General features: G+C 39.3%; 1 protein-coding gene across 1 annotated transcript in view; it reads left to right on the plus strand.

Annotated features, from left to right (window-relative positions):
- The first annotated feature begins 311 nt into the window (after window positions 1–311).
- ANKRD50 (ankyrin repeat domain containing 50) overlaps window positions 312–27378 on the plus strand; it is a 43499-nt gene continuing 16432 nt past the window's right edge. Inside the window, exons 1-3 of the mRNA XM_074905124.1 lie at window positions 312–452; window positions 1510–2784; window positions 26251–26480. Of these exons, the coding sequence (XP_074761225.1) occupies window positions 2306–2784; window positions 26251–26480 (709 nt within the window). The 5' untranslated portion in view covers window positions 312–452; window positions 1510–2305. The remainder of the gene's footprint in view (window positions 453–1509; window positions 2785–26250; window positions 26481–27378) is intronic.

Genomic DNA, 27378 nt, shown 5'->3' on the forward strand with positions numbered 1-27378 from the left:
CTGCTGTTGCAGCGCCCGCGGCCGCCCCCTGCAGGGCCGCGCCGGGACGGCCCCGCCGGGCCGGGACAAAGGCCGGGGGCGGCGGGAGGGTGCGCGGCGCGGCGCGGCGGCCCGGGCCGTCTCCCTCCGCCTCGGACTACTTCGCCCCAGCTGCCGGGCGGCCTCTGCCCCCGCCCCGCCGCCGCACGCGCTGGGGAGGAAGGGGGCGGGGCGGGCGGTGGAGGGGGCGGGGCAGGGCGGGGCGGCGGGGCGGGGCCGGGCCGGGCGGGCGGGCGGAGGGGGGTCAAGGAGGCGCCGAGGAGAGTGACAAACGGGCGGAGGCGGCCGCGGACCGGGGTGGCCGCGGGCCTGGCACGGCTGCGCCCGGGGGCCCGGAGGAAGAGGAGGGGCGCGGCGCGCCGCCGCCGCGAGAGACCGGAGCAGCAGCAGCAGCCGCTCGGGCGACGGCGGAGGTGAGCGAGCAGCGGTGGGGAGGCCCCTCGCCCGGCCGCGGGGGAGGCGGCGGCGGGTCGTCCCGGGCGGGGCAGGCTGTACCTGCCGCCTGAGGTGGGCTGACACCGGCGGCGGGGGGGTGGTTGTGTCTGCCGCCGGGCTGGCAGCGGGGTGCCCGGGATCTTTGTGCGGAGCCGGGTGTGTGTGTGTGTGTGTGTGTGTGTGTATGCGTGCGCGCAGGGGGAGGGGAGCGGGGGCCAGGGCGTGTGTGCTCCGCGCCGGGGCTGTGAGGAGCAGATGAAGGGCGAGCGGCGGGGCGGGCTTCCAGCTGCTCGCTGGACTCAGGGGGGGGGTTCCGAGGGAGGTGGTCGGGCTGCCAGGGCGCTGCCGAAGTGACTTTTGAGCCGTGGGCGTGCGTGTCTGTGCCTCAGCTGAAAGAAACCCGAGCGTGGGGTTACAGCCCAGCCCGGGATAAAGGGGTTTTGTTCGGGGCGGTGGTGTCACGGTGGGGCCGGAGCCCGGCCGAGGGGAACGGAGCGGTGACAAGGGCAGCGAGGGGGCGGGCGGCGGTGGCGGCGGGGGTGTTAAACCGTGACCCCGGAGTCTGCCGGGCGCCCCGCTGCCGGCGAGCGTGAACAAAGAAGTGTGCAAAAAGCCGTCGGCAGCTCTCCTGTGTGAAATAAACTTAAAAAAAAAAAAAAAACCAAGCAACCCGTAGCCGGCAGTAGGAAAATTGGGTGAAGAGAGAATTCGGTGATGAAGCCTTGTTAGGAAGAGCTAAGATGAAAGGGTGTTTTCGGTTCTCCTCAGGAGGAAACGCAGGACTTACTGCTCCTGTGGTTTTGAGGCCACTGTCATATTTTCTGACTGGGTATTGTGATAGTTTTTTTATATGTGGCTAATCGTACCCTGTAACAACAAATTTCTTTAAAGCGGCTTTTTATATTAATTTGATTTAATAGTATGAGCACAAATAAAGAATAAGAGCCCTTGACTTTACTCTTTGTTGTCTGCATTTGCAGTTGTCTGAATTGTGACTTGCATGTAGGGTTAAAAGTGCTCTCTTCTTTATTTCAGAGCTCTAGGGGAAGATGTTGTCTCTTCTGACATCTTGCGATTGAGATACCTGAGAACAGGTTCAGTAAGAATCCAAGTTCCTGAAGAAGACACTTGCAAATCTCTTGAAATAAGAAGCTGTGAACGTTTTTTTTCTCCTCTCTATACTGCGTAAGAAACCATAATCTGAAGCGCTTCAGACACTCGCCCAGATGTATGAAGTCTGCAAAGCTCCCTGTCCAAAGCGACTGTTTATTAGCAAGTGGTACTTATCCACATTTGTGATATGTATGTAGTGCTCTGAAGAAAAATTGCTTTTTCAATAAAATTCCCAGAAGGAACACTTTATTCCGGACAGCTCTTTCTGGATGTGTATCCAAAGAGATTAATGCCTAGGGTTGAAAGGCATTTAGTATACACTGAGAAGCTGGCTCTCCCTCAGTTTTTCCAGATGTATTGTCTCCCCTGTATACTGGGAACACGCACAACTACATAAACTACAGATGCAGCCATGGAGCTGTATGAACTTTTGAGCCATATGAGAAGTATTGTTGAGCGTTGGTATCGGACACCGCTTCATGATGTCAGCTGAACTGTGATAGTGTTATGCTAATCGTAATAAAGCATACAAATGGAGTGACACCCTTCCTGAGAAGAGGCTGTTAAGTTTTACAAGGAAGGTTAACTGATTACTGTAACCTCTGTCAAGTTCTGTGCAGAAGACTTTTCTGTGCAAGATGAATGCGTATCTCCCTACTCTGAGATGCTGAAGGTGCACTGCTGCTTATGACAAATCCAAGAGAAGAAGCTCTATAAAATGGCTCAAACCAGCTTGCTGCAGGGAAAGCAGTTTTACTGTAGGGAGTGGGTTTTCCACAAGCTTCAGCACTGCCTCCAGGAGAAAGCTAACTGCAGCAGCAGTGCTGCCAACAAACCATCTCTTGTAGCGAATTCTGGGAATAATACCGGTGTTGTCTCTGGGAAAGGAGCTGCCTGGGGTGTATTGTTGGTAGGAGGGCCCGGTAGTGGGAAGACAGCCCTCTGTACTGAGTTACTGTGGCCAAGCTCACCTGCAAACCTACAAAGAGGCTTACATCGTCAGGCTCTAGCCTTCCACTTCTGCAGGGCCCAAGACTCTGACACGCTGTGTGTTGGAGGGTTTATTAGAGGTTTAGTTACACAAATCTGCCGTGGTGGACTGATCCAGGGATATGAGGACAAACTAAGAGATCCTGCTATTCAAAGTCTCTTGCAACCCGGGGAATGTGAGAGGAATCCTGCTGAAGCATTTAAAAGGTAAAAACAAACTAAAAAAAAACCCCTTATCAATAATAAAACCCAAATAAAAAAAATGCTGGCTTCCATTTAGGTCTTCCTGCCAAAGAGTCTACGATCCAGACAGTTTACAGCATGTTTGTTTCATGCCTTGTTATCTTTGTCAGAGCTTGCAGACCTACTGTGGAAAAATCTTAAGTTTGTCCTTATAGCAGACATAAATAAATATTTACTTTTTAAACAAAAGTTATTTTTAATAGTGAATTTATTTACATTTGTATATTAATACCCTCAGTTGTAACTAGTGTTTTGGAAAGACTTTAAAGTAATTGACTTCAGAGTGGAAGATACCTAGTCAGTAGCCTTCATGTGCCGTAATGGCAGTTGTCCTTCATAGATCTGGAACGGACCTTATAGGACCCTTACAAAAGCTTCCAATATCATTCTCTAAGAGGAAACCGGGCTAATGGATCTCTGGGTCTGATCCAGCACATCAGTTTTATGTTTGTCTAAAAATATGCGGTAGGAAAATGTCAATTAACTCCTTATGTTACTTCTCACAACATGGACAGATTATGTCAGATCTTGATTGCTACTTAGAAAATAAGTACTCCAAAGTGTTGGCAGATCAGAAATTTATCAAGATGGCTCACCCTGCCCCTTGCAAGGTTTGTCAGTTGTTTAAGCTGAATGAAAACATTGGTTTTTTTACTTAGGGTTCTTTAACAATTCAAAGTCTCTTCAGTAGGTCGCTGAGAATTTTGTTTCAGTAAAGATACTCATGTCTGTGTAAGAGCGTGTATCCATAGATCACTTAGAACAATGTGCTATCTTGAACACAGCCTTCACAAGCATGTGTCTATCGCTCTTTATTCCTTTGGGTCACAATGAAAGAAAATTCAAAAAGGATAAGGCTTGTCTCTAGCAACAGAGCTTCAATTGATTGTGTTGCCAGTATAAAGCTTGCCTGGAATATTAGTTAAACTGAAGTTCTTTAGTACTGTGAAGGAGGAATGTAACGTTTTGTGGTGCTTAAGGGTTTATTGGATGATGTTTGTAGTATAAAAATTCCTGTGTCTTTTTGTCTTTTTTTTTTTTTTTTTTTCCCTTTATCCTGACTACCAAGACTGGGTAAACAAGTGCTGGGATTGAACTGTAGTGCTTGCTCATATTGTCATGGTGGTGTAAAAGAGCCTTCCAGTTCTGGTGGCTGTTACGTCCTTGCCTGCTGAATAAACAGGATGCATGTCTACATTGTTCTCAGAGTAGTGTCTTAAAACAAATAGTCTAAATGAAAACTAATTCTGGATTTTTTTGTGTGTGTTGCTAAGTGAAGATGCAACTTGTAGCAGTTATTAAGGTCCTAATTTCAGAAGGATTAAACCCTCTCAATTTCTAATGACTAAAAACTGGATGAAATTAAGTGTCTATAAATGGAATTGCAGACTGGCCATCTAGCTTTAGGCAGTCTTGTAAAGTCACAGGAGTGGATTAATCTGGTGAGTAAGAGCCTATTTATGTTTAAAAGTCTATTACAAGGAAATCTTACTCATTTAGCACAGGCATGTTCTCTCTAAGAGCTGAAATCCTTCCTCTGTTATAAACTTGATTGCTTCACTCCAAAGAACGGGAGCTAGGTAAATGTCTTTAGACAAGAGTGCAATATAGAAATATAAAAGGTAGTTTAAAAGTGAGTCAGATTTGGCTTTTTAAAGAAGACCGCTTTTCATGAATGCAGGGTTTAATGATGGGCTGTTTGAGAATTTAGGTCAATATAGAGAGCTCTTGGTTTTGTATTGGAAAAATAAAATATCACCCAGCATCTGGTACTAGACTTTCCCTTGTGATTGTGATCACAGCAGTGATTATGAACTCTTACTATTTCGCTAAAAATACTTATGTAGTACAGCGTCGGTCAAGGAGTTTTTTTTGATTTGGGTTTTTTTTGACATTCACGTATTCCCTTGCAGCCCACTTACTCTGATCTCCTGCTCTCAAAAGCAGCTGTGGTGGATAGTCTTCATTCTCATGTTTCGGATTTAAGGGAGATGAGGTGTTAGAGACAAGGTGGTGTACTGGGAATATAAGTTTTCAGCACTGTGGCAGGGGACCAGGAGATGACTGTTGACAGCAGCAGTACCATGAGCTTGTTCTGCTGCCTGTATGACACAACCACTGTCCACAAACGAGAGGAACTTGGCAGCCCCCTTCCCACCATCAAATACCCCAGTCATATTAACAAAACTTCGATTAACAGGTATAAAGCATGCGAAAAAAGTTTAACAAAAATATAAGTTAGTATTTTTTTATGGTTTCTAGGACCACTGAACACTTCAGTATTCTGGGCTGGTGTGTTTATATATGCTTTCTCTCAAGTGAAATTTGTTGTAATCTGAAATGAGTTCTACAAAGACTTAACAGTCAGCTGATTGCTTTTTGCGTTGAGTAAAGGCAGTAAAACAGCCTAAAGCTCCCATCTCAATGCTCCATTGATTTTTTACCTTATTTTAATCTATTCAGTAGAAGAGGGGAAAGGTCTTGCTTTAAAGACGCTGTCAAATTTTTGCTCTGCTTTGCACAGCTGCTCAAGACCCAGCTATGTATTCATGGCCTAAAATGGAAAGACTTCTCTTCATAAGTGCTAAACGAGATTACACCATTCTATTTTTGTGCTGATTGTCCCAGAAATAGTAAGAAAGAAAAACTTTCTAATGCTTTGTAATGTACCATTTTATAAACAGCATAAAATGCATTAGTGAATCTTTTTCTGAAGAACATTTTTTAAACAGGTTTCCAGCAACCCTGGTGGTCATAGAGATACACGCACAAGTGATGACCTGGAGAGTTAAGACTTTTCTCCTCCTGTTTGAGTGTCTTCTCTTAAAAATTTCTCATGTATTTATAATCTTAACATGACCCTAAAAATTCTTTCAAAGGCAGATCCTGCAGATTTGAAGAGCTGGAAGGGCTGAACTATACAGATGTATTTAGCAGACATTTGTTGCTGCACTGGCAGCTGAAAGAACTGCTGCTTACAGCACCGCTTCTGAGGCACTCTTCTTCTCGGTTGCATTACTGGAGTAGAAAGCAGCCTTAAGGGAGAATGCTGAAGCCTCACATTCAAATTTTAGGTGAAAGTGAAGCAGAAAGTATAAATGGCAAAGAGTGTTACATACTCCAAAAGTAGGAAGAAATTATGTCTTAAACTGAAAGAATTGGAAAGGTCTGTTAGGCTGTTCTTCCCTATTTAAATAGAAAATTTGAATAACCCAAATTTTGCAATACAGTCTTTAAGGTTGTGAATGGGGGTTGATTTTTGGGTTTGCTGCAGCAAGTTTATACTTCCAGTGATTGGTCAAAATGCAGGCAGCTATCAGTTATCCAACGCCACAAAGACACAGAGGAACTCTAACGTAAACCATGGTTAATACTGAAGTTTGTGCAAGCTAGGCTGTAAAAATACATTTAACCTTATGATTCTGGTTTACCTTTTTCAGATAAAGGAGATGACATTAAACACCTTCAGCCAGTAGGGGAGGCTACCTAATTCCTATGTTTTGTGCTACAGTTAGGATTAGTGCGTGGAAGGCCAAGCTTGGTTAATTCAAAGCCCAGAAAGTGAACGTTACTCGAAGTGTAGGCCTAGTTTACCCTGCAGAGTTGATTTCTTTTGCAGCCATTGCTCTGAAGGATGTCCATGAACAGAGCTCCTGAGTCAGTTTCAGAAAATTTAGAGATAGAACATGTGTGTTAAAGTGATGTTTTTAAGCTTGCACTAAACTCACCTTTAGTGTGCATTGGTCTAGTACTAGCTTAAAGCAAAATTTGATTTGTGCTTGGGTAAACCGCTGAAATTAAAAAATTGATGAACTTAATAAATATGCTGAATTTCCATATCTCCCAGCAGGCTGGTGCAGATGCTGCTGCTTTGCTATCACTCACAGATGAAGTTTCTTGCTGTCTTCTGCATGTATTTTCAAGAAACTTTAAATCTTGTGACACTTTTAACATACTTATTTCTCACATGTTGAATTTGGTTCAGTGATGTTTTTCACTTGTGAAGTGTCCTAAAACATTATTACTGAAGTATTTCTAATACAATTACTTTACAATAGTCTGATCAAATAGATTTTTATTGGAGGGAAAAAAAATGAAGCTATGAATTCAGATTTCCACTTATTTACATTGCTGAATTTGTGGTCCATGCAAGTAGCTGTCCCTGATCAGTAGGGACCCAAGAAAAGAACAATTTAAAAAACCAAAAAAGCTGCTGAACAAATTTGTGACAGTGTAAGAACTTTATAGAAGTTTTCTCATGCTGATGTTACATCTTTTTTAACAAAAGTGAATATAGTGAAAACTGTGCCAGAGCTTAAGTGTCCTTTTTTCAGAAAGGACACCAGATTGATTTCTCTTCTGTGCACACTGGTGCTAAATTCAGCTTCATGGTTCCTTTTGCAGGTTCCCAGGCAATCATAGCTTTTCTTCTGTTTCTAATTCCTGATCTCTGCTACTCATATCTGAAAAGGGAAACCCCAGAGAATTAACTAGGCTGGACAGGTGACAAAAGGCATCCACACCAAACTTTAAAATAATGGCAATAAAGAATTGTGGGATGTTGGCAGTTTCTCCACGCCTAGTGCTCTGTGAAGCTGTACTAAGTGTCCGTGATATAGTTACTGTGTGTCTGCGTTCACAACAGATTTGCACTGCAATGGAATGTGACCAATAACATTAAGTGATATAAAAAATAAAGCCATTTTATAGCTCACTAAATATGCAAATATCTGGAGACTTGATTATAAAAAGTGTGAGGGGTCATGTAAGGTTTTATGCTGACTGCAAGTTTGAAGCAGGGGTTTATGCTGATTAAAGTTGAAAGCTTTATTGTATGAGTCATTCGTTTGGACAGCATTAAAGTACAACAAATCATGTGCCAATAGCTGTTATCTGCGTAAAGTTACTTTACGTGTTTGGAGTACTCCAAAGGATCAAGCCTCTGGTGCTTCATGTTTGGCAACATGATGGAAATTTCATAAACAGCATAATTCAGAGTGAAAAGACTGGGATTGTCAACCAGTGCTAACGAGCATTTCCTTCCCCCCGCCCCCCCCCCCCCCCCCCTTCACCTGTATTGGCTTTCCATGATACTTTTTTTTTTTCTTTTTTCTTCCCTGTTTCCCTCAAAAGTGGTGAATCATCAGAAAGTTGCAAATTGCAGGTGACTGAGAGAGCTTTTAGCCTTACCTCAACAGTGAGGGGAAGCAAGTTTTATTTCAAGTTCTGGATTGTTTGTCTGACAATGTAGGAAAACACAGGTTTGTTCAGCAAATGTTCCCTGACTGGTGTCTGGGGACTTTAAATCTGCAGTACTGAAATGCCATTTTTCTTGCCATTTATTTAGCATAGATGAAGGAACGGGTTTGGAAGTTCAGTGGTATATGATAGCAGATGAAGTGTGAGGAAGCTGTTCTTTTTAAAACTTGTATGATCTCTGAAGCCAGTAATATAATTAAAATTATCATGGATTGTGTAGGCTTTATTGAACAATTAATTAGCAAGCTTTTCACTGTTTTGGAGTAGCTTATTCTTAATTGCAAAAACTTACGTGGTTTTTGGAGTAAATCTGATAAAGTGAAGGCTAGCTCCGCTTTAGTTCTTTTCTTTCTTTTTCTTTTGGTCCCTCTTTTAACTCTACTTTTTCATTGTCTTTAGCTAACACAGTTTCAAATCCACTTTAATGGCTAAGGCCAGAGATTAATTAGAGGCCAGAGATTAATTAAAGTATCGTGACTTTCACGGGGTTAGTCTTTGATACTTTACAAACTTGCAAGTTTTCCTTGCTAGTGAATTAACTACAGTACATGCTTCTGCTGCTGATCACAGCACCCAGAGTTCCATGACTTCTGTGAAAATAAGCAGTATTGATTTTGCTCTGGTGGAGGTGAGGTGGTAGCATGCAATATTTGGGCTACTTTTCTCCTGCTTTTATATTTATAAAATGAAATGTATTTAGTAAAAGCCTGTTTTTACCATGAGTTTAAGAAGGACTGAAATAAAAGATGCACTGAGAGGCAGCACATTGGAGGCACTAACAGGTGCCTGAACCTAGGCTACTGGAAACTTAAAAGCTGCTGGGATTTCTACCAATTTATTCTATAAAACATTAGTAATTCAGTATTAATCTTTTTTATAGAAAAGAAATGCCTTGACTTTTCTCACTCTGGGGTCAAAGACTGACTGGAAGTAATCTACATCTTTTTTTCTAATCTCTTTACTTGTAGAAAGGGTTGCTACACAGCCTTTCCCTCTGCTTTTGCAGCTCTGGTACAATCTTGGTAGCTGTATCTTTGCAACGGTTACAAGGAGGGTGTGAACATAGATCTTGTCAGACTCTCTAATTTCACAGAGCTATAAATGGTAGAAACAAAGCCAGGACTAACTGTATCCTGTTTCATGTGAAGAAAGATCTGAATGCATAATGAATTAATTTACAAGACCCTTTAAAGAAGAAAGTTGTTAAACTTCCAGTGTGTTTATTCATTTACCACATGTAAAGTTCAAATGTGCAAGTGACTGATTTCAACCTCGAGAAGGTTGGAAGGGGACCTCAGAAAATCAAGTCCACCATCTCCTTCCCCAGGCAGAAGAAATGAAGTCTGAGAGATTCTTGCTTCATCTCCTCTTATGCTTCACAATTCTTATTGGAAAAAAATTTCCATATGTCTAGCCTGAGTTCTTTTCTTGCTATAATCTAAACTTGTTACTATTTATAGTGTTCTCTAGAAGCACTGAGAATAGGTTCTTTCTTTCCTTTTGGGGGACAGCCTTTTACATATTTGAATACTGCTTTATTCTCATTCATCTCATCTTTATATTAAAGAATTCCAACTTGTTAGTTTCCTCAGAGGTCACTCCTAAGAATGTGACATTAAAAAAATCCCTTAGCTAAATAAAGTTTTCTGTATCTAAAGGGAATTTTTCTTAGCAGCATTTTAGATGTGTAAATATGCAACATTCTTGCTCTCTACTCTCCCAGAAATTTGTCCATTCCTACATCTTTCACTTATGCTTGACTAGAATCCTGAAGCTAGTTGGATCCTAGCCTAGAGGAGCTTGATCTGGTAGAAGATTGAATTCTGCATTTTGGTAGGAGCCATAACAATTTCCAGTTAAAAGCAAGTTGTTTTGTGTTAGGTACCTTTTTGTAGGCTTCCTGTGGAGCATCGATGGGTTGTTCAAGATCTCAGCATCTAAGCATGCCAAAGGAGAAGTGCAAGCAGTGGTCTAGCAAGGGAGGTTTTCAGTGATCTCTCCCATGTAGTCTTCTGCCTGTTTCTAGTCTCAGTTTGAGACTCCACAGGAGTTAGGTGTTGGAATGACAAGCTCTCAATTCTGTGTGATGTAAGGCTAGATTCATGAAAGGATTTAATTCTCTCTGCTTTTTGAAAAAGACTGTCAAACATAGTCATGCTAAAACATAAGGAGCATGTGCCTCTCTTTATCACTGACAGTACGATGTACTCAAATCATAATGGAATAATTACAAGTTGATTTTACTGTCTCATTTCTGGTGAAGAAAACGTCAAAAATACATACTTTCACCATCAAGTGGCTGAGGTACTTTTTAATTTTAAAAAAATATAGTCTTGTGGATTTCATCATGAAGATTGGACACTTTTACAGCCTTTAGCTCCTTAGTAGATTGATCTTCATACTGTGGAGGCTTACAGTTTGTGTAGTGAGACGTAAAATATTAAAAATAGCAGAAACAGTAGAAAGCCTTTTACAACTCTTCGTAGGAAGCAGCTACATGTAAGCTGATATCTGCAAGATCAAATGATCTTTTGAGATCTAATGAAGAAAAATGGTGAACAAAACAGTCTGAAAAAAGTAAGGAAGAGTACAAAAGAAGGTATCATACTGAACCTTAATTCTGTCTCCCATGTGGTGGTGTACCGTGGAGATGTGAACAACAACACTGAATTAATGCTAATGTGTGGTAAAATGCTACTTGTCTTCGATGTAGCCTACTAGTCACAACAGTTCAAGTAATTATGAATACAGTTTCTGTGATGGCTTTCACTTTCGTGTGGTATGAGTCTGTTAATTTATAAGTATTTACATATTTGTCATGCATATTATCGACACTTCTAGTAAATACAACATTTGTCTACATTTTAATTATTCAGTAATGTGTTTTATTTTATACTAAAAAAATGACTGAAGCAGGACACCAACTGAAAATCAGACCAATTCATGGGTGAGATGAGAAACTATTTTTCTAAGAGCATGCACAGTAGGTTAAAAATCATCTACCAACTCTGCTTGTATTTCCAGTTCAGTGGAAGTAAAGTTGCAGAAGGTAGATCAGTATTTCATAAACTTGCTCTTGTGAGAGTCTCTTGACTCTGATGGAGCTTTCAATTCGTAGTATGTACATGTAATGCGTAACCGATGCTTTATACACTGGATTTCGTAGAAAACACTGTGTGCTGGTGCTCTCTAGACTATTAGAAGGTTGAGCATTGCCTGAAGCTTAAGTACTTTGTGGCATGTTTCTCCTTAGGCTTTTCCCTTAAATCTGTGGAGTTAATGGGTCACATAGCAACAGTTAGTGTTTCTGCAAGAGCAAGTTGTATGTTCATCTCTCATTGTATGGAACCACTGCATACAGACTGAACATAATACCATTTAAGGTTTTAACCTTTTCAGTTTAAATTACCATAAGAAAGTTTCCCTAAGGCATTTTAATAATGACAACTCACATAGAACTTTTTGTCGTCTTCTTCTATAGGCATTAACATTTTGCCTTTAATCTATGTGGCTCAGACTTAAATCTTACAGGTTTTCCTATAAGCTGTTTAGTTAGATGGACCTTCATAGCAATTCTCACTTGTTAATTATTTCCCTTCCCTCCAGTTTTTTCTATGCACATGTTCATAGCTTGTGCAAGGGTTTAAGTTTTCTTTTCTTCCTTTTCAATGAAAAAATGAAAAGGATTTACTGGATTGTGAAGTAGAAAGGACTTAGTGTGTCTAATATACTGGGAAAAGATAGCATTGAAATATCGCCTCCTGAAAGTGTTAGTGAAGCAATACATTGAGGAGGTTTCAGTTTCTTCTATGTGTCGATGTGTACGATACACTGGGAATGGTGAGAAATCCTCTATCTTTGTCTAGAAGCAGGAATGTTTTGAATAGTTAATGCAGAAACGTTTCATGTTTGTAGAAGTACTGCTCAAACAGAAAAAAGGCAAGTGTGATGAAAAAAATTAAGAAAATATGTTGAAATAAGGCTTGAGTTGTATAGGTGTTCAAAGGTATTGCAGAGGAGGTGCTGCAAAGAATGTAGGTGCGTAGGTTCCTGGTGCACTTGATGACATCAGAATGTTAGGGGATAGCATGAAAGAAAAACTGAAAATGAGATCAAGAAAAGAAGGCAAATGGGGAAATTTACATAGATGATAAAGTAAAAGGGGCAAAACAATTGCAAGTCAAAGCCTTCTCTGTGTTGCATGTTTGCAGATACCTTTACACAAAGCAAGTCTTTGTTGTTGGTAGAGGATAATCAAAATTCTTGGCTTAGGTTTGGATGCTGTTGTTTAAACTGATGGGAGTGGGAGGAAGATTGAGAATACATGACCATACTTTTGGTCCTTGCTCATAAATGATGTCTTTTCCTTAGTTTTTTTCCTTTGTCACATACTGATAGGAATTGATAATGCTGGTGTGTGTGTGAAGAAGGGGAGGTGAGCATCTGGCTGCACAGATGCAAGCTTGTGTGCTAAGGATCTGTGATATCTTAGCAGCCAAAAGAGATTAAGAGGAAGGGGACACGGCAGCATCTTATTTAAGGTTCTTTGAAGAAACGTGGAATTGTCCTGGAAGAAACAGCAAACTGTTCATGTTGGTTAAAGAAAATATCAGCAGTACAGAGGGGACAGTGACAGGCAGATATAAATGAATCTTGTGAGGAAAAACTGTTAAGAATGCAATTACAGCATGATTTCCATCTTAAAGCAGTTAATCAGCGAATCTTGTTTTAACTCCATTAGCTCTCCTGCATTGAGGGTGAGCATGATACAATCGCTAAGCTGTGTAGCCTTTTTCTACACTTCAGGAAGCGGAGTTCAGCAGGACATTGGAAAAAAGCTCAGTCTGTGGGTAAAGTGTAGCTGATCTGCAACAAGAGAAATTGTGTCCTATATGATTTTAAATTGCCTTAAATTAGCAAATGAGTATCAACTCTGCCTTTAGCAGATGGAAACTTATGTAGTCAACCACACAGAGTTGAAGAAGAATGTTAGGAACTCTTCTGTTATGTTGCCTCACTGTTACACTGGAGTATGTGATGGCAGTGGTAGTAACACGTTAGTTTTGACTAGTATAGAAACACTTTGATAAACTTTCCAAACTTCTACTGCATTCCATTGACAATTGTATGCATCAGTTTGGTTTCAGTTGCTTTATTTTGTGTTGAAGAATGTTGCTACTTTCTTTGCTGCAGCTTCATTCCACTTTCTCTTTAACAAAATGAAGAAAAAAGATTGGGTTTTTTTCCCAGAAGATTTGTGGCAGGGACTGCACATTCACATTAAGTTCGATTTTTATGACTTCGGGTACACATTTTTCCTTAGAACCTCTTTCCATTTCAAATTATTATAAAGTTGCCATCCACAGTAAACATCTTGTGTATAAATTGTTCTGGGGGGAGAAAGGGAAGGATGTAGTTTCTGTCACTTGTTCTGTTGTACTTAAGGCTAAAAATAGATCATGCTAAATATAAAGCTATAGAATCAGTTCGAAAGCTAAATGCATCACTGCAGTAAGATAATAGAATCAGGTTCACATGGTGCTAACCTAACAATGTTTTTTAAAGTAAATTACAGAGAAGCTACAGAAAGGATCAATAGGAGATTTACAGTCAAACTAAGAGAAACAGTATCTGCTTGCTTGGGGCCGAGGGAGGGGAAAAAACCCAACCAAACCCCAAGGTAACTAATATGGGCCCAGAGTGATGCATGAGGAACATATGCTGTGGATTCTTCTTTAAGAGAGTATGGGAGAATAATTTTGAATGGGACACACGAAAGCTGTTCCATCTGTTGCCTCTTCAACTAAGACAGTGCAATTAAAGATTAGGATAGACCCTTTTACTTGAGAAAATAAGATGGGAAAAGATATGTGGTAACGCAAACATAGGAGGAACACTAAGTGCTTGATTAGTAAGGTAAAATCTTAACAGCTTTTCATCTGGTATTTGTGCAGAGGATTTTCTGAAAATGAGGTTGGACAGTATAATCCTGCAATCAGTTCAGCAGTTGAGTGTGGGGTGCTTTATGATGATGTGCAAGAAATGAGAAAGGCAGGTATAGAGCAACTTGGTTAGGGAATGATCAAGATTTGAAAATATATATAGTTTATCCTGGTTCCTTCAGGCAAGCGATGCAGGAACTTACTGTTCTGAAGAAACAGCTTTCTGCTGAAATATCCACTACAGCACCTCTTCTTTGTGCTTCCCAATCAGTAATGTGTGGGGTGGGGTTTTTTTTGTTTGTTTTTTTGGTTTGATTTTTTTTTTCCTTTGGAATCGAATATGTAGGAAGACTAATTAATTTGGGGATTGTCAGCATTTGTGGCTGGTATTTCTTTCATGTCAACAAATACAATTGTATACATGGAAAGCAATACCTGTTTCTTCAGTTATGTTTATGCTCTGCATAAATCAAGACAGGAGAAATGGATTTCTTCTATCTCTAAAACATAGAATGATATCAACAAATTAAAATGCCTGTAAAGCTACAAGAATTTCAATTGAGTTGTATACTAATTTGTTTAGATAACACTGCTCATAGAAGATATTTTATGTTTAACAAATAAATACTAGTTTTTATACAGCTAAGGAACCAGGTAGTTAATAAGGAAAGCTGAAAAGACTCTATTTCACTTTGCTATACTTCTGGTTTCATAAATGATTTAAAACTAACTTGGTAATTTCAATGCATTTTGTTGCATATGTAAACTTGTTAGTTTTCTTATTGTGGTACCCCACTCCTACATGTTGCATTTCGACCACAGACTTCTGAATATTTACAAAGTAAGTTATTATTCTAACTTTACAGGTATGGAAAATAAGGTGAGGTATAGGTAATTCTTTCAACTAATAGTTTTCAGCGAGTCTGATCTGATGCTTTCATTTCATGCATTTGATGTAAAGTGTACTTTCTTTGACACCTCCTACCTTTTTTTTTTTTAAGAAAAAGATTGAATTGTGGAAACAAACAATGAGAATTTAATTGATGCTAAATACAAAGAAAAGCGGTGATTTTTTACCTTCATAAAAGAGAGCTCTTAAACAACACCTGGAGGATGACGAATCCCAGGGGTAAATATAAATAACAGCAACTTAGACAACAGCTCAAAAACTGGAGGTGGAAGAAGAGAGGAAATGGGGTTATTCATATAGGGATGGACAAAAAGGAAGATAATTGAGGTAATAATCAAATGCCTTAGGTGTCTCTATAGTAATGGAAAAAAGGTATGGCGTAAACAAGCAGAACTGGAAATATTAGCACACATTCAAGATTGTTTTAAATGTTCTAAAAGATCTGTCAGGATAACTTGTATAACTGGTATCTTAAAAAAAAAAAGTAGCTTGTTTAGAAGTTGCTTTATATATCATATGGTTGCTTGTAGTTCTAGATTAAGCTAAAGCAATTAAAGGCACTGAAAAATCTGTGAATAAAAGGTACACACTACATGTGGTGACAGTTTTACATGTGTGATATCTATTTAAAGGTTGGCTGGTAAAAGTGTTATCTTCTATGGACTGTAAGTAAAACTACCTACCAACTACCCTGTTAGACCATTTTGTATATCTAAAAGTTTACCTGCTTTGGCAAAGTATAGTAGTTGTCAGTAACGAAGAGAGATTCCCACACCTCTAAATCATGTCTTTCCTAAAATGCAAATGTTTAACTCTACCAAACCAGCAAGATCAAGTAAGCTAAGCTTCTTTAAGTTATCAAATGGAATTATCCAAGGCATAGAATTTAGATGATAATGTCTACATAGTTGAAAAATTTAGTAATAAAACAAATAGGAGCTGAACATCAGCTGGGAAAATGTCATATCAGCAGGATTCTGTCAGTGACCATATTTCTAATGTCACATAGGAGAAAATAGCTAGTGGGAAAACATAAATTTGCTTCAGTCAGATTGGAAAGAACCGGCTGAAAAAGTGAAAGACAACTTCTGGAGATGGCGATTCTGAAATGATCTTAAATGCATGATGTTTAGAAGAAGAGAAGGAGATATTGATGACCTCAGATAATTTATAGGTAAGATCTCATGAAGACAGGTATGATGAAAGAAAGGAATTATCTGGAAAGAACACCGTGGTCTCAAAGCAGTATATTAAATGTCCAATTTAGTGAAACTGAGCTCCTCATCATTCATGTGTTAAACACTAGGAGGAAGACTCCCAGACAAAAGTGGATCAGCTACTGAATATGAAAGTAAGAGTAATGTGAAAATGAGGGCAAAACTGAAAGTTCAAGGTGCATTGTTCATGTTTCCTGCGAGGTGTTCTGTTTGGTAATAATTCCGTACATATGTTAGCAGAAGGAAGACAATATCCACGAAGGGTTGGTCAGCTATTCACTGGGGAGGAAAAACTGATAGCATTGGGAAAGCTAAAATGTTCAATGCTTGGGTACATGCCCTTTCTTAAAAACAGTCATTTTGCAGTCAGCTAACTTAATTAAACCTAGCAACAAAGAAATAAGATTACAGAAAAATGTAGCCCAGCTAAAAAAAAAAAAGCAAACCACAAAACACAATAGGTGAGATGTTTTCAAACTGTTCAACCTATGAACTATTACTAATTATCTACAAAGGACAGGTTATCAGGATGGCTGAAAATTCAGACTTGAAAGAGGAAGATGTATATTTAATGCCTTGCTTTAGAAAGGGACAAAAAGGCGTGGGCAATTAGAAGCGTGTCAATTGAAATGAAAAAATGCTGGAACAAATAATCACACAAACTATTTGTAAGCAGCTTGAAGATACAAAGGTTTGAAAAACAGCTAACATAGTATTACATGGTTTGGTTTTGACAACCCCTATCTAACTTATTTTTCTAAGAGACAGAGAAATAGTACTTGTGGATCAGGGATGTCATTTTGACTTCAGGAAGGTTTTGATTATTATATGAGACTCATGCAAGCAGGTTATGTGGGAGGTAGAACTATTTGGCTATATGCAAAACTTGCTGAGTAACTATTTAGAGAGTAGTTAACAGTAGTTCATTTTCAAACTGACACAGCACATGACATTCGGTTTCATGGAGGTGTGTCCTGCATCTGTCTCTTTCCAGCATGTTCTGTTATGGTCTGGCTGATGGAGCAGAGGGAAATGGTTATAAATTTTGCATACTGCTGGCTTCCTTCTAATGACCTTTGTGTTATCCATGGGACACTAGTAATACAGCAAAAAGTACAAGGTTTAAATTACAGAAAACAGGTTAAGATTAGATGTGTGGCGAGAAGGGGAATACTTGCCAATTACAAGAATATTGAAGCACTGCATGGGAATAGGTTGCTTGGGGAGACAAGAGTATTGATCAGTGGAAGTCTTCAGGAATGCCTCGACTGGTATCTCTCAGGCTGACCTGGCTGTAGGCAGGGAAGTGGACTGGATGACCTCTCCATCACTAAAAAACAACTGGGAGAGTTTCTGTAGAATAAATTACTATTTTATATTACATGTTCAGGAAAATGTTTGCATTGTTTCCTGTACTCTCGTCATCTTTGCCTTTGATAGGGACTCAGATTTTTGTATGTCAGACTCCAAGTAGTTTAGAACATATTGTATATGTTAGCACATATGGCAAATATATTCCATTTAAAAATGTATAGAGAGAATCAACCTGCTCATGGTGGCAGGTGTGAATGGTTTTCAGCTACATTTATCTGTCCTTTATAATAGCTGAGTTGTTTGCAAACTGTTCTAGGCAGTCCAACTATTACACAAAAATATTTGCTCTTACGGTTTCTGTTTTCTGAGATTTCAAGTAAATCCACCAGTAAATCCACTGGCAATGTTTTATAGACAAAAATCACCTATATATTTGTATGAGACAGTAGGAGGTTTCTAATCAATACACAGGGGTCCAGCATGCTCTGTTTATGTGTAACCAGTGGCGCTGGTTCTATGATAAACTCTACTTTTGTCTGGCCTGATGCCCTAGAGCTAGCTTTTGTACTCTCCTTGTGGGACTGCAAGTCTGCTTTGCAATTACAGATAAAATTCAGGTTGCTACAAGACATTGCAAAACCAGGTACTGAATTGCACAAGACTTGCCTGCTGTTTCTAATTCGGGGCTTCTGAAAAGCGCAGACCCTAGATTTACATCCTGTACCTAGAGCTTTCCCAGTAGGTGATTCTTGGGGTTGTGGGTTGGTTTGTTTTTTTGGTTTTTTTGCTTTCTGCTTTTTCCTTTATAAGACGAACTGTAGTTGGGTAGAACTGCTAGAGCCGCTTTGTCTTTCTGTGCAGCCTGTAAATAAATAATTTACTAGAAACAATGTATTATACTATTGTCCATGAGTGTCTATAATTCCAGTGTTGCACTTTGTCAGAAAATCATAATCAGTTACAGTACACTTTATCATGTTGAAAAAGTACAGAACAGGTACCTCAATAACCTGATCAAGTCCATCAGTATGTACACAGGTGTGCATACATCAAACTGGGTCACTTCATTTTTGCCATACTTAGCCATATGTTCTATTTTGCAGCTTTTTAAGTGTAGAGGTTTTCTATTCTTCACAGCCTTTGTATTTCTTGAGTATTTCCACTGTTAAGGGTCCTGTGTGTGTGTTTCTCTGGATGTTATCACTAGTATTCGCAGCTGGGTGATGAGTAGGAAGCAAAGGCCTGTATTACACATGTATAGAGTGCCAAGAATCAGGGTGATACTATGTAGAAAGCAGCTACTGGACTCGACCATTAGAATTTCTTTTAATCATTATCCAGAATGCATTACGAGGCAGGTAAATAAACTGTTTACTGTCAGTCATCCATAAGACATAAATGCCTTGTCATAGGACAACTACTGTAAGTAAATTGTAAAGATGCTCTGGTTTTTCTTCTTGTATGAATATAGCTGCTGAAAGTCTTCTTGAAAAGAGGATAATATTTCATCAGCTGAGCAGCAGGGAATTATCAATTTCATTAGAAGTGAAACTTACCTTTTCTCCTTTTATTGTGACCTATGCCCCATATGCAGTTTGGAAAACAGAAAAATTCAGCTATTGGTATACACCTGTCTTTGCTGAAGCTTCTAACAGTCTTTAACAACTTTATCTTCACTGGTTTCTTTCTTTTAAATGCAAACTGGAAACTGGCAGAGGGACAACCCTAAGGGATTATACTCTGCTAACCAACCCCCAGTTTGTTATAATATACAAATGAACATGTGTCTGTAAATTCATGAAGCAGTGGGGAGCAAGGTGGGGTATTACTGTCACTTGTGAGAATTTTTTAAGTACAGATGATTTAAAAAAATCTGGAGGTTTGCATTTTTTGTTTTCTATTCTTATACATTTTAAAGCTTTTATGTTTATTCCATGAACAATGGAAGTAGTGAAAACCCTATTGTGTATAGATTTCTGCCCTTAGGTACCTATGTTGTAAGGCATCTTGCAACGGCCTGGGCTCCTCTCTGTTTTGCCTGTATAACATAATTCGTGGCCCTTTTCCTGTCATGCAGCAGCTCCAGCTCTTAACTGTCCTAGAGAGCCGCCTCTTTCCCTGAGTGTCCCCCAGCAGTGGGCTGGGGAAGATAGAGTTCCTACTGCACATCATTCAGATCTGGCACAGGCAGCATCTTACTGGTTAGGATTTTTGCTAGGTCTCTATGTGTGAATCTGAGGCAAAAAAACCCTACTTATGTAGCTGGCAAAAATTACTACAACATTATATAAATATAGTTGGCTTATTTACAGTTACACTATGTACTTCATTTTCTGTATTTTCTGATATAACTTAAATGGAAATGAGTGTCTTAAAAATTACATGGTAAACCGCTGTGATATATCATGTTGTAAACCACCCATAAGAAGGAGGATGCTTGTTTGCTTTTCTGAAGATCGAGACTAGTGTTTGAAGAATTGTCTATTTTGTTATACACTAGATATTGTTAAACTCTTTATATACAAATGTATATACACATACCCATGCTATATATGTAGACATATTCCTCTGTTACTTTAATTTTCAAGAATTCTTTAGATCAAATATGCCAGCAAGCAATTTCTTTGTAAACTCTACAAGGCATTCCGATCTTGTACGGAGGACAGCACTGTGTTGTCTCTCTCCTATAGGGTGAATGTTTTACGAAGTTCCATCACCAAATTTTTGCCAGTAGAATAATAAATGTAACCTCATTTGTAGATAGCAGCAAATCAGATCCATCATGTTGCTAGTAATCACCAAACCTGCTCAGCCAAGATGTTATGAATACATTTTTCAACATATGTTTAGAATCCAAAAGGAATTACTTCAATTCCACGCTATTACAATCCTCACAGAGTTTGCAGCTATTTTCTGTTATTCCACGTGATCGCTTACTGCTGTTTCTTGTGACTCAGAATAGTGGCATTAATGCTAACTTAATTGTAAATATCCCATATGAACAGTCTCTCTGGCAATGAATATTGCCTGCCTTTTTGAAATGCAAATAGTCTTTAGGAAAGATGTTATGTGGTGATAGCATCAGGGAGGTGTTGGTGAACTCGGTCAGGAGAATGCAACTTCCTAATATTTCACAACTCCCAGAACCAGAGGAAGGCATATGAGCTGAAGTAGAGCATAAGGGCAACCTTACAGCAATAAACATCATTAGGAGCATTTAGCACCATTTTTATAAAACAGTTTGGGATGTTTGCCTGACTTTCCTTGTGCTCATGTACTCTAGTGGTGTTTTTAACTTGCAGCACTGCCAATGAGAGATTGTTCTTTCCAACCTGACAAAATGCGACAGTAAAAAACACAACCCAAATGACAGATCCAGCCACATTCAGAGTGATAACGTTGCATATGGTCCAAACTAGAACAAGCACACAGCACAGTGCCGTTCTCTTGGTGCGTAAGAAAAACTTATGCAGACAGAGTGGGAGAGGAGGACAACATGTGCAAAGTCTGAGCATAAGTATTATAATTGCGGCTTGCGGGCTTGGGTGTAATACGGGTCCTTTCTTGCTAGCCAGCCCAAAGCAATTTGCGTGTGGTCAGAAGTTGGCCTGGTGTAGAAAAGACTCTGCTCCCTGGGCTGGGGGGCTGCTGGGCTGCAGTGGGGCCCGCTCCATGGGCTGTTTGCTCTGATTGCATTTATATCATTTCAGAGGCTCACCGCAAGCTTGGCCAAAGTAGCAGCAGAGCTTGGAAGAGGACTGTAGGCTTCACTCTGTAACACGGGTGAAAATGTTACTGTTTTGGTCTCTGGATGCAAAATCAGTTTTGCACGCCACCTGTGCAAGAGCGCAGGGTGCATGCCTACTTTCAGCATGAATGCTGAAGCTGGTTCCCTAGCTGTAGCTTGGATAGATTGTTTCCTCTGAATAAAAATGTTTGGAGACATTTAATAGTTTAAAATGAGGAGGAAAAATTAACCCCCTCAATAATTAAAGGCAGGTAGGTGGGGGAAAGAGGCCAAGTATGCAGGGGTTAGGAATATGACAAATAGCTGGTGAATTTGCTCAGGGAATCTGGTGATAGCATCATTTGCAAAAAAGCAGGAGGAGAAAGCGAAGAAGGTTGTGTGTGGGATAATGATATTGTCTGCATTTTTACAAACTTTATCTGAAAAGAGAAGGTTTTGTAATTTCCTGACGCAGACCTCTGGGATAGTTCTTGGCATTAGCTGCTGTAACTGAAATACAAGTGCTGAACTACAACCATTTGGCGGAAAGGTGACTCAAAAGACAGTTTGTTAAAGAATTGTCATAGTGAAGTAGGAAAAGAAATCTAAGAGCTGTAGTAGTAGTTAAGCAGATTTCCAAATCAGGCATTTCTGTCAATGAAATTTGAAGTATTTTGTGTTTTGCTAAAAGTAGCAGCGCTTAGGCTCTAACAAGTGTGTGGAGGAAAGGGTTGGGGTTTTTTCCTTCTTTTTTTCCTTGCTTCTCTTGGCTTGCTTAGGAGATGAGTTTTATATGGTTGTTCTATGTGTTTGTCAGTAGTGAATGCTGGCAGCTGGAGAGAGAAAAAGGAGCCCTTTTAAGGATAAGTTATGTTCATGCTGTAAGCAGGCATCAAACGATTTCAGTGGTGACATAACTGAATTTCCTATATACCAGAGATAATCCAATATGAGGAACACACTCAGGAAAAAAAACAGGATTTCTAACTTCTTTTGCTTCTAGAACCACTCATTAATTGTTATTTGGCATGTGTGTTTGCATTTGTGGGGGGGGTTTTTAAGCAAGTATGTGCATTCCACTGTGACTTCTTTGAGCCTTTGTGGACAACACTACTATCTTTCTACTTTGTTGTGTTGTGTCTTGATATTTTTGTGGATCCAGTCTAAAAATCTCAAGAATAATCATAAGCAGAACTTCAGCATAGTGTGTATATATTCCTTCCATATGTGGAAAATCCTTTTTGTGTGGGTTCAGTCAACTCGGTAGCAGTCCTGAAGAATTCTGTGGATGGTTCATTGTTCTGATGACTCCTTATTTGCTAGAGAGCATGTAAAACTTCTTCACTCTGCATAAATAAGTCACTGAATTAAATTACATTACATTAATTCCATCATTTAAAATACCTAATTGTGTGGTTTTCTCTAGAGTTTTTGTACTTTTACTAATTAATGTTGGTTTAAATCATCATTTTTGTTTCAGAAATTTTCTGTGATGATAACCACTTTTATATCTGTATTGAATATAAAAGTTATAAAAGTAAAGCTCTTTTCAGAAGGTAAAGAAAATTAATTTCTAATCTTTTGAGAGGCACTCCTCAAAGTAAGCAATCTGTACGACAATCTATATATGAATCACTGTTTACAGAAGTACTTTAAAACGTTGATACTTCCATGTTGGTTTATGTAATTTTCCTATGCAAGCAAGAAATCGTAGGGGAGTGGAATTACAAAGTCGTTATGGAGGTAAACATGATGTGTCTTGTGGCAAGTTAGCACAGACCTTACCATCTCTGAAAGCTGGTACGAGGATCGGCTGAGGGAACTGGGGGGGTTTAGTCTGGAGAAGAGGAGGCTGAGGGGAGACCTCATCGCCCTCTACAGCTCCCTGAAAGGAGGGTGCAGAGAGCTGGGGATGAGCCTCTTTAACCAAGTAATAAGCGACAGGACAAGAGGGAATGGCCTCAAGTTGCACCAGGGAAGATTTAGACTGGATATTAGGAAGCATTTCTTTCCAGAAGGGGTTGTTGGGCATTGGAATGTGCTGCCCAGGGAGGTGGTGGAGTCCCCATCCCTGGAGGTGTTTAAGAGTTGGGTTGACTTAGTGCTGAGGGATCTGGTGTAGTTGGGAACTGTCAGTGTTAGGTTAATGGTTGGACTGGGTGATCTTCAGGGTCCTTTCCAATTTAGATGATTCTGTGATTCTGTGAAAAGTTTCAGTATTGTGTTACTTGGCATCTACTCTGAACTCGTGAGATATAATATGGCTAGGAAGGACAGAAGTTTATCAGATTGTTTCTAAGTACAGTTTAAGAGAAAGCCTTACCAATGTCTTGTCAATGCTGCACTTTTAATAATATCGCTGTAAGCTGAGAGAAGTCATTGTGCCTCATTTTTTATATGCACATATATATATGTATATGTGTGTAAAATTCCACTAGGAAAAATAAATTTATGTTAAGGTTCAGAAATACAAGTATGAATTGGAAAAAAGAAGAATGCAGGGAGACAAGGGTGAATAGAATAGCTTTTTATGAAGCACAATCAATATGCTAGGATACTTCTGCCTGGAAAGAAATGGCCCAGAGAGGCAGTGGTACAAGTCAGAAGATTACAAATGACATAGAGAAGGTGAATATGACATAATCGCTCACCATCGCGGTATGAAAGCTGAAGGGTATCAAATGAAACAAGGATATTTTGGATTTTGAACTACGAAATGAAGGGGTTTTTTTCATGCAGTGTGTAACTAAGCTGCAGGCAACCTTGCTGGAGGCTTGTGGATGCTGGAGGCTTAAATTGGTTCATAGCAGACTTGGACAAACTCTTGGAAGTGTGGTCTGTTAAGGGACACTAAATGCAAAGACTGAATCTCTGGTTTAGAAAGTCCCTGGAAGCATGTTGTGCTGTGCTTCCTGAGAGTTCTGGGAAAACGTGGCTTAGTGCTTGCCCAGTGCTTACATTATTCCTTAAATATCTACTTTCAACCCTCTTTGGAGGCATGGTGAACCTTTTGATATAACGTGCTACAGCAAACTGCTAGGTATTGCAGGAATTAAGCAGAATGATTTGTGACTTTTTCCTAGACATGACAGTTAGCTTTTCTTGGAGGTATTCCCAACAGGTAAATACAAGAACATTGTTGGATTCTCCTAAAATATTTTGTAGGCATTTCGTTAGTCACACATATTTTAAGTGAGATTTTAATTTAACGTACCATTACCAGTTCTTCTTATCTTGTAGTAACGTTCATACTTGAAAAATAATTTTGTATAGACAACTATGTGAAAAGAAAATTGGTTTTGATAGAAAAAGAAATCTTACAGGGAAAACGCCTTGACATAAATAGCTGAGGGGACAAGGCAGCATTCTGGTGGGGGAAGGGGTGGAAAATGTGGTCATTTCCAACTGTGTCCTTTCATTGTGGGATTGGCATCACTTAGGAGAGTAATTTTAACCTTATGGATACTTTAATTTCCTGTTCTGTTAAGTGGTAGCTGCTTAACTTCTCAGTTTAGTGAACAGTGATTTTAGTTGTACTTTGAGCATCTTCTGAAAGAGTAACCAAGCACCAGAGAATTCTCAGTAGTCTTATGCATGTGAAAAGAAAAGGGGGGGGGTGTGGCAGTGTTAGGGATTTAAAAACCGTCTAATGCTGAATACTTTCAGAACACAAGTAATTTGTACTTCCTTTTTATACCTTTGGGGAAATATCTCCAAGTGTAATAGATCACCTAGTCTGCTCTTCTAGATTCTGTTGTTACTGTCAGACATGAAAGGTGCACCACTCTGTTTCCATTTTGCAATTTTCACAGTCAGAAAGCCAGAAAATAACAAACCTACCACTAACAGGGCTTATGAATCATTTTTGTAGTGGGTTGCCTTCTTCCATTAACAGACAAGATTTGCCTATATTCCAATTTGAATGCTTGGTAGGTATTAATGTGTTGACCAAAGCCTTCTGAAGAAAAATTTGTTCAGTAAAGCAAATGAAAAAAGATTATTATGGTCTTGAGTAAATCAAAAAATACTTATGATGTGCATGCCTTCTGGACATGTGCAAATAACAAATCTACAAAAGAGAATAAACTGTTAGATACATATTTTTCTCACCTTGTTTATTTTTCTGAATGTTTTTACTCTAAAGTAAAAGTTTACTTGCCAAATGTATTGAAAGGTAATTTCGTCAGCGAAACTTAAGGGCCTAAATCATTATGAAGTTTCCCCCAAAAAATGTAGCGTGGAAATACCGGTATACTACATGACAGTTATATAGTAGCTATTTAAAGGTATGTGTAAGTGCAGAGTTAGTTATATTTTTAAGGAGTACCATTAAAAGTGGCAATAATACATGCAAATTTGAGATTTTTTTTAACTGCACAATCAGGTGCACTGGTATAGATGCTAGTGTCCTGAGGATGTGGTTAATCCTTTTGCAGTAATAGGAACTTCGCAATCTCAGTATAAATAAAAACTAGATATATCAGCATCACTACCAAATGCTCAGTCTGCTACTAAATTAATTTGCATTTCATTTGTGAAGGTATGGCAGAAATTCTGCTCTTTGTAAAACCATTATTCATTCAGACTTGAACTCTTTGAGCTAGGATATTTAATGTGTCTTTTTTCTAGACTTCTGTTTCATGACCAACTATTGTTCATTATTAGTTTCTGATAAGCAGTAACAACAGCTTTGGCAGAGACAGCAGTAATGAAGTTCTTAAACTTTAAGCCAAGTGGCTTCTATCTTAGAGAAGCAATATTTTTGCAAGTCTTCTAATCAGCCTTGAACAACATTAAATAGTTTTAAAGTATTGGTATAAACTAGTAAGTTCATTAGAAAGTAATGCTCCCTAAGCAAGAATTACATCACTTACTGTTCAAACTATTTCTGTTAGTTCGGTCTACCTCAGTATTTTCTGCCATAGCTATTGAAAATGCAAAGTTATTTCAACAGTCTAAAGCATTTTAAGTTGATCATAGCTTCAACTTGAATGACTATATGATAGTCAATGTATTGTTAAATGTGTTTAAAATACTGATTTTGTTTTGTGTTCCTTACAGGTGCATTCTGCTCCCTCTCTTGGGAATGAAGCCCCCTCAGCAGAGCCTCTTCATCCTTGTAGATTCAGTTGATGAGGGCTGTAATGTTTCTGAGGGTGAACAGACTTCTACAAGTTTATCTGGAACAATAGCGGAGCTTTTAGCTGGCCACTTTGAGTTTTTCCCTCCCTGGCTGCTCCTCCTGTGTTCTGCCCGCAAGCAGAGTAAAGCTGTTACAAAAATGTTTACAGGTGAGTACAGAACATAGGAAGTGTTTGCTACCTCTGTCTGTAACTAGGATATAGTGTTTACAAGACCCTTGGTGATGGTTGAAAGTACCAATGCGTGCTTAGTTGTAAAAAATGACAATCACAAAAATGGTAATGCTGAAAAACACATTCCTGTTTACTGAGGACTATAGAGAGCTTAAATTGGCCAAGTATTTTAGAGGTAAGTTATGTCTTTGCAATATATCTGCAAAGAATATGGCTGCTTTGAGTTTTTCTCTTGCTTTGCTAGTTTTAAAAAGCTTTGAAATGGTGTAGGTGATGTGTAAGTACATAAGTATGTCGTCTGCATACACCCATTCCTTACAACCTCAAAAGATTTTTTTTCATCTGCCATTAAAATCTCTCCCCTTCTTTTCAGAGAGCAGGGAATAATCTTTGAAGGTGGAACTTGAGAGGGAAACAATGCAGATGGGGATTCTTGGAGCATACTTTTGGCAAAGGTTGCACAGTAAAAAAATTCTTTACAGCTTCTTCATCCAGGCTTTACTGTGTCATGAGAACATTTCTTCACTATAATGACATTGTTACTGGAAGTTCTCTGAAATTTAATAAAGGGCAATATCTAGACTGGATTCCAGGCCTATGTATAAAGCCTGTGTGTATTAAGGACACAATTAGGACAAAAATGTGATTATAGAACATAGACCCATAGGCTTGCTCGTTTCCACAGTAGCAAAAGGTCAATGGGATAATTGCATTTTGGAATGAAGTACTGTATTAATCAGTGGCAGACATGAAAATTGGTGTTTGGGAGTATGTGAGAACTAAAGGAAACTTTGGGGTAGCTTCACAGGGCTCCTTTGGACATTCATATGGGAATAGTTTTGTAAAAGCTTGGCTGATTAGATACATTGTCATT

Source organism: Athene noctua, chromosome 4 (genome assembly GCF_965140245.1).
Source record: "Athene noctua chromosome 4, bAthNoc1.hap1.1, whole genome shotgun sequence".
Lineage (NCBI taxonomy): Eukaryota > Metazoa > Chordata > Aves > Strigiformes > Strigidae > Athene > Athene noctua.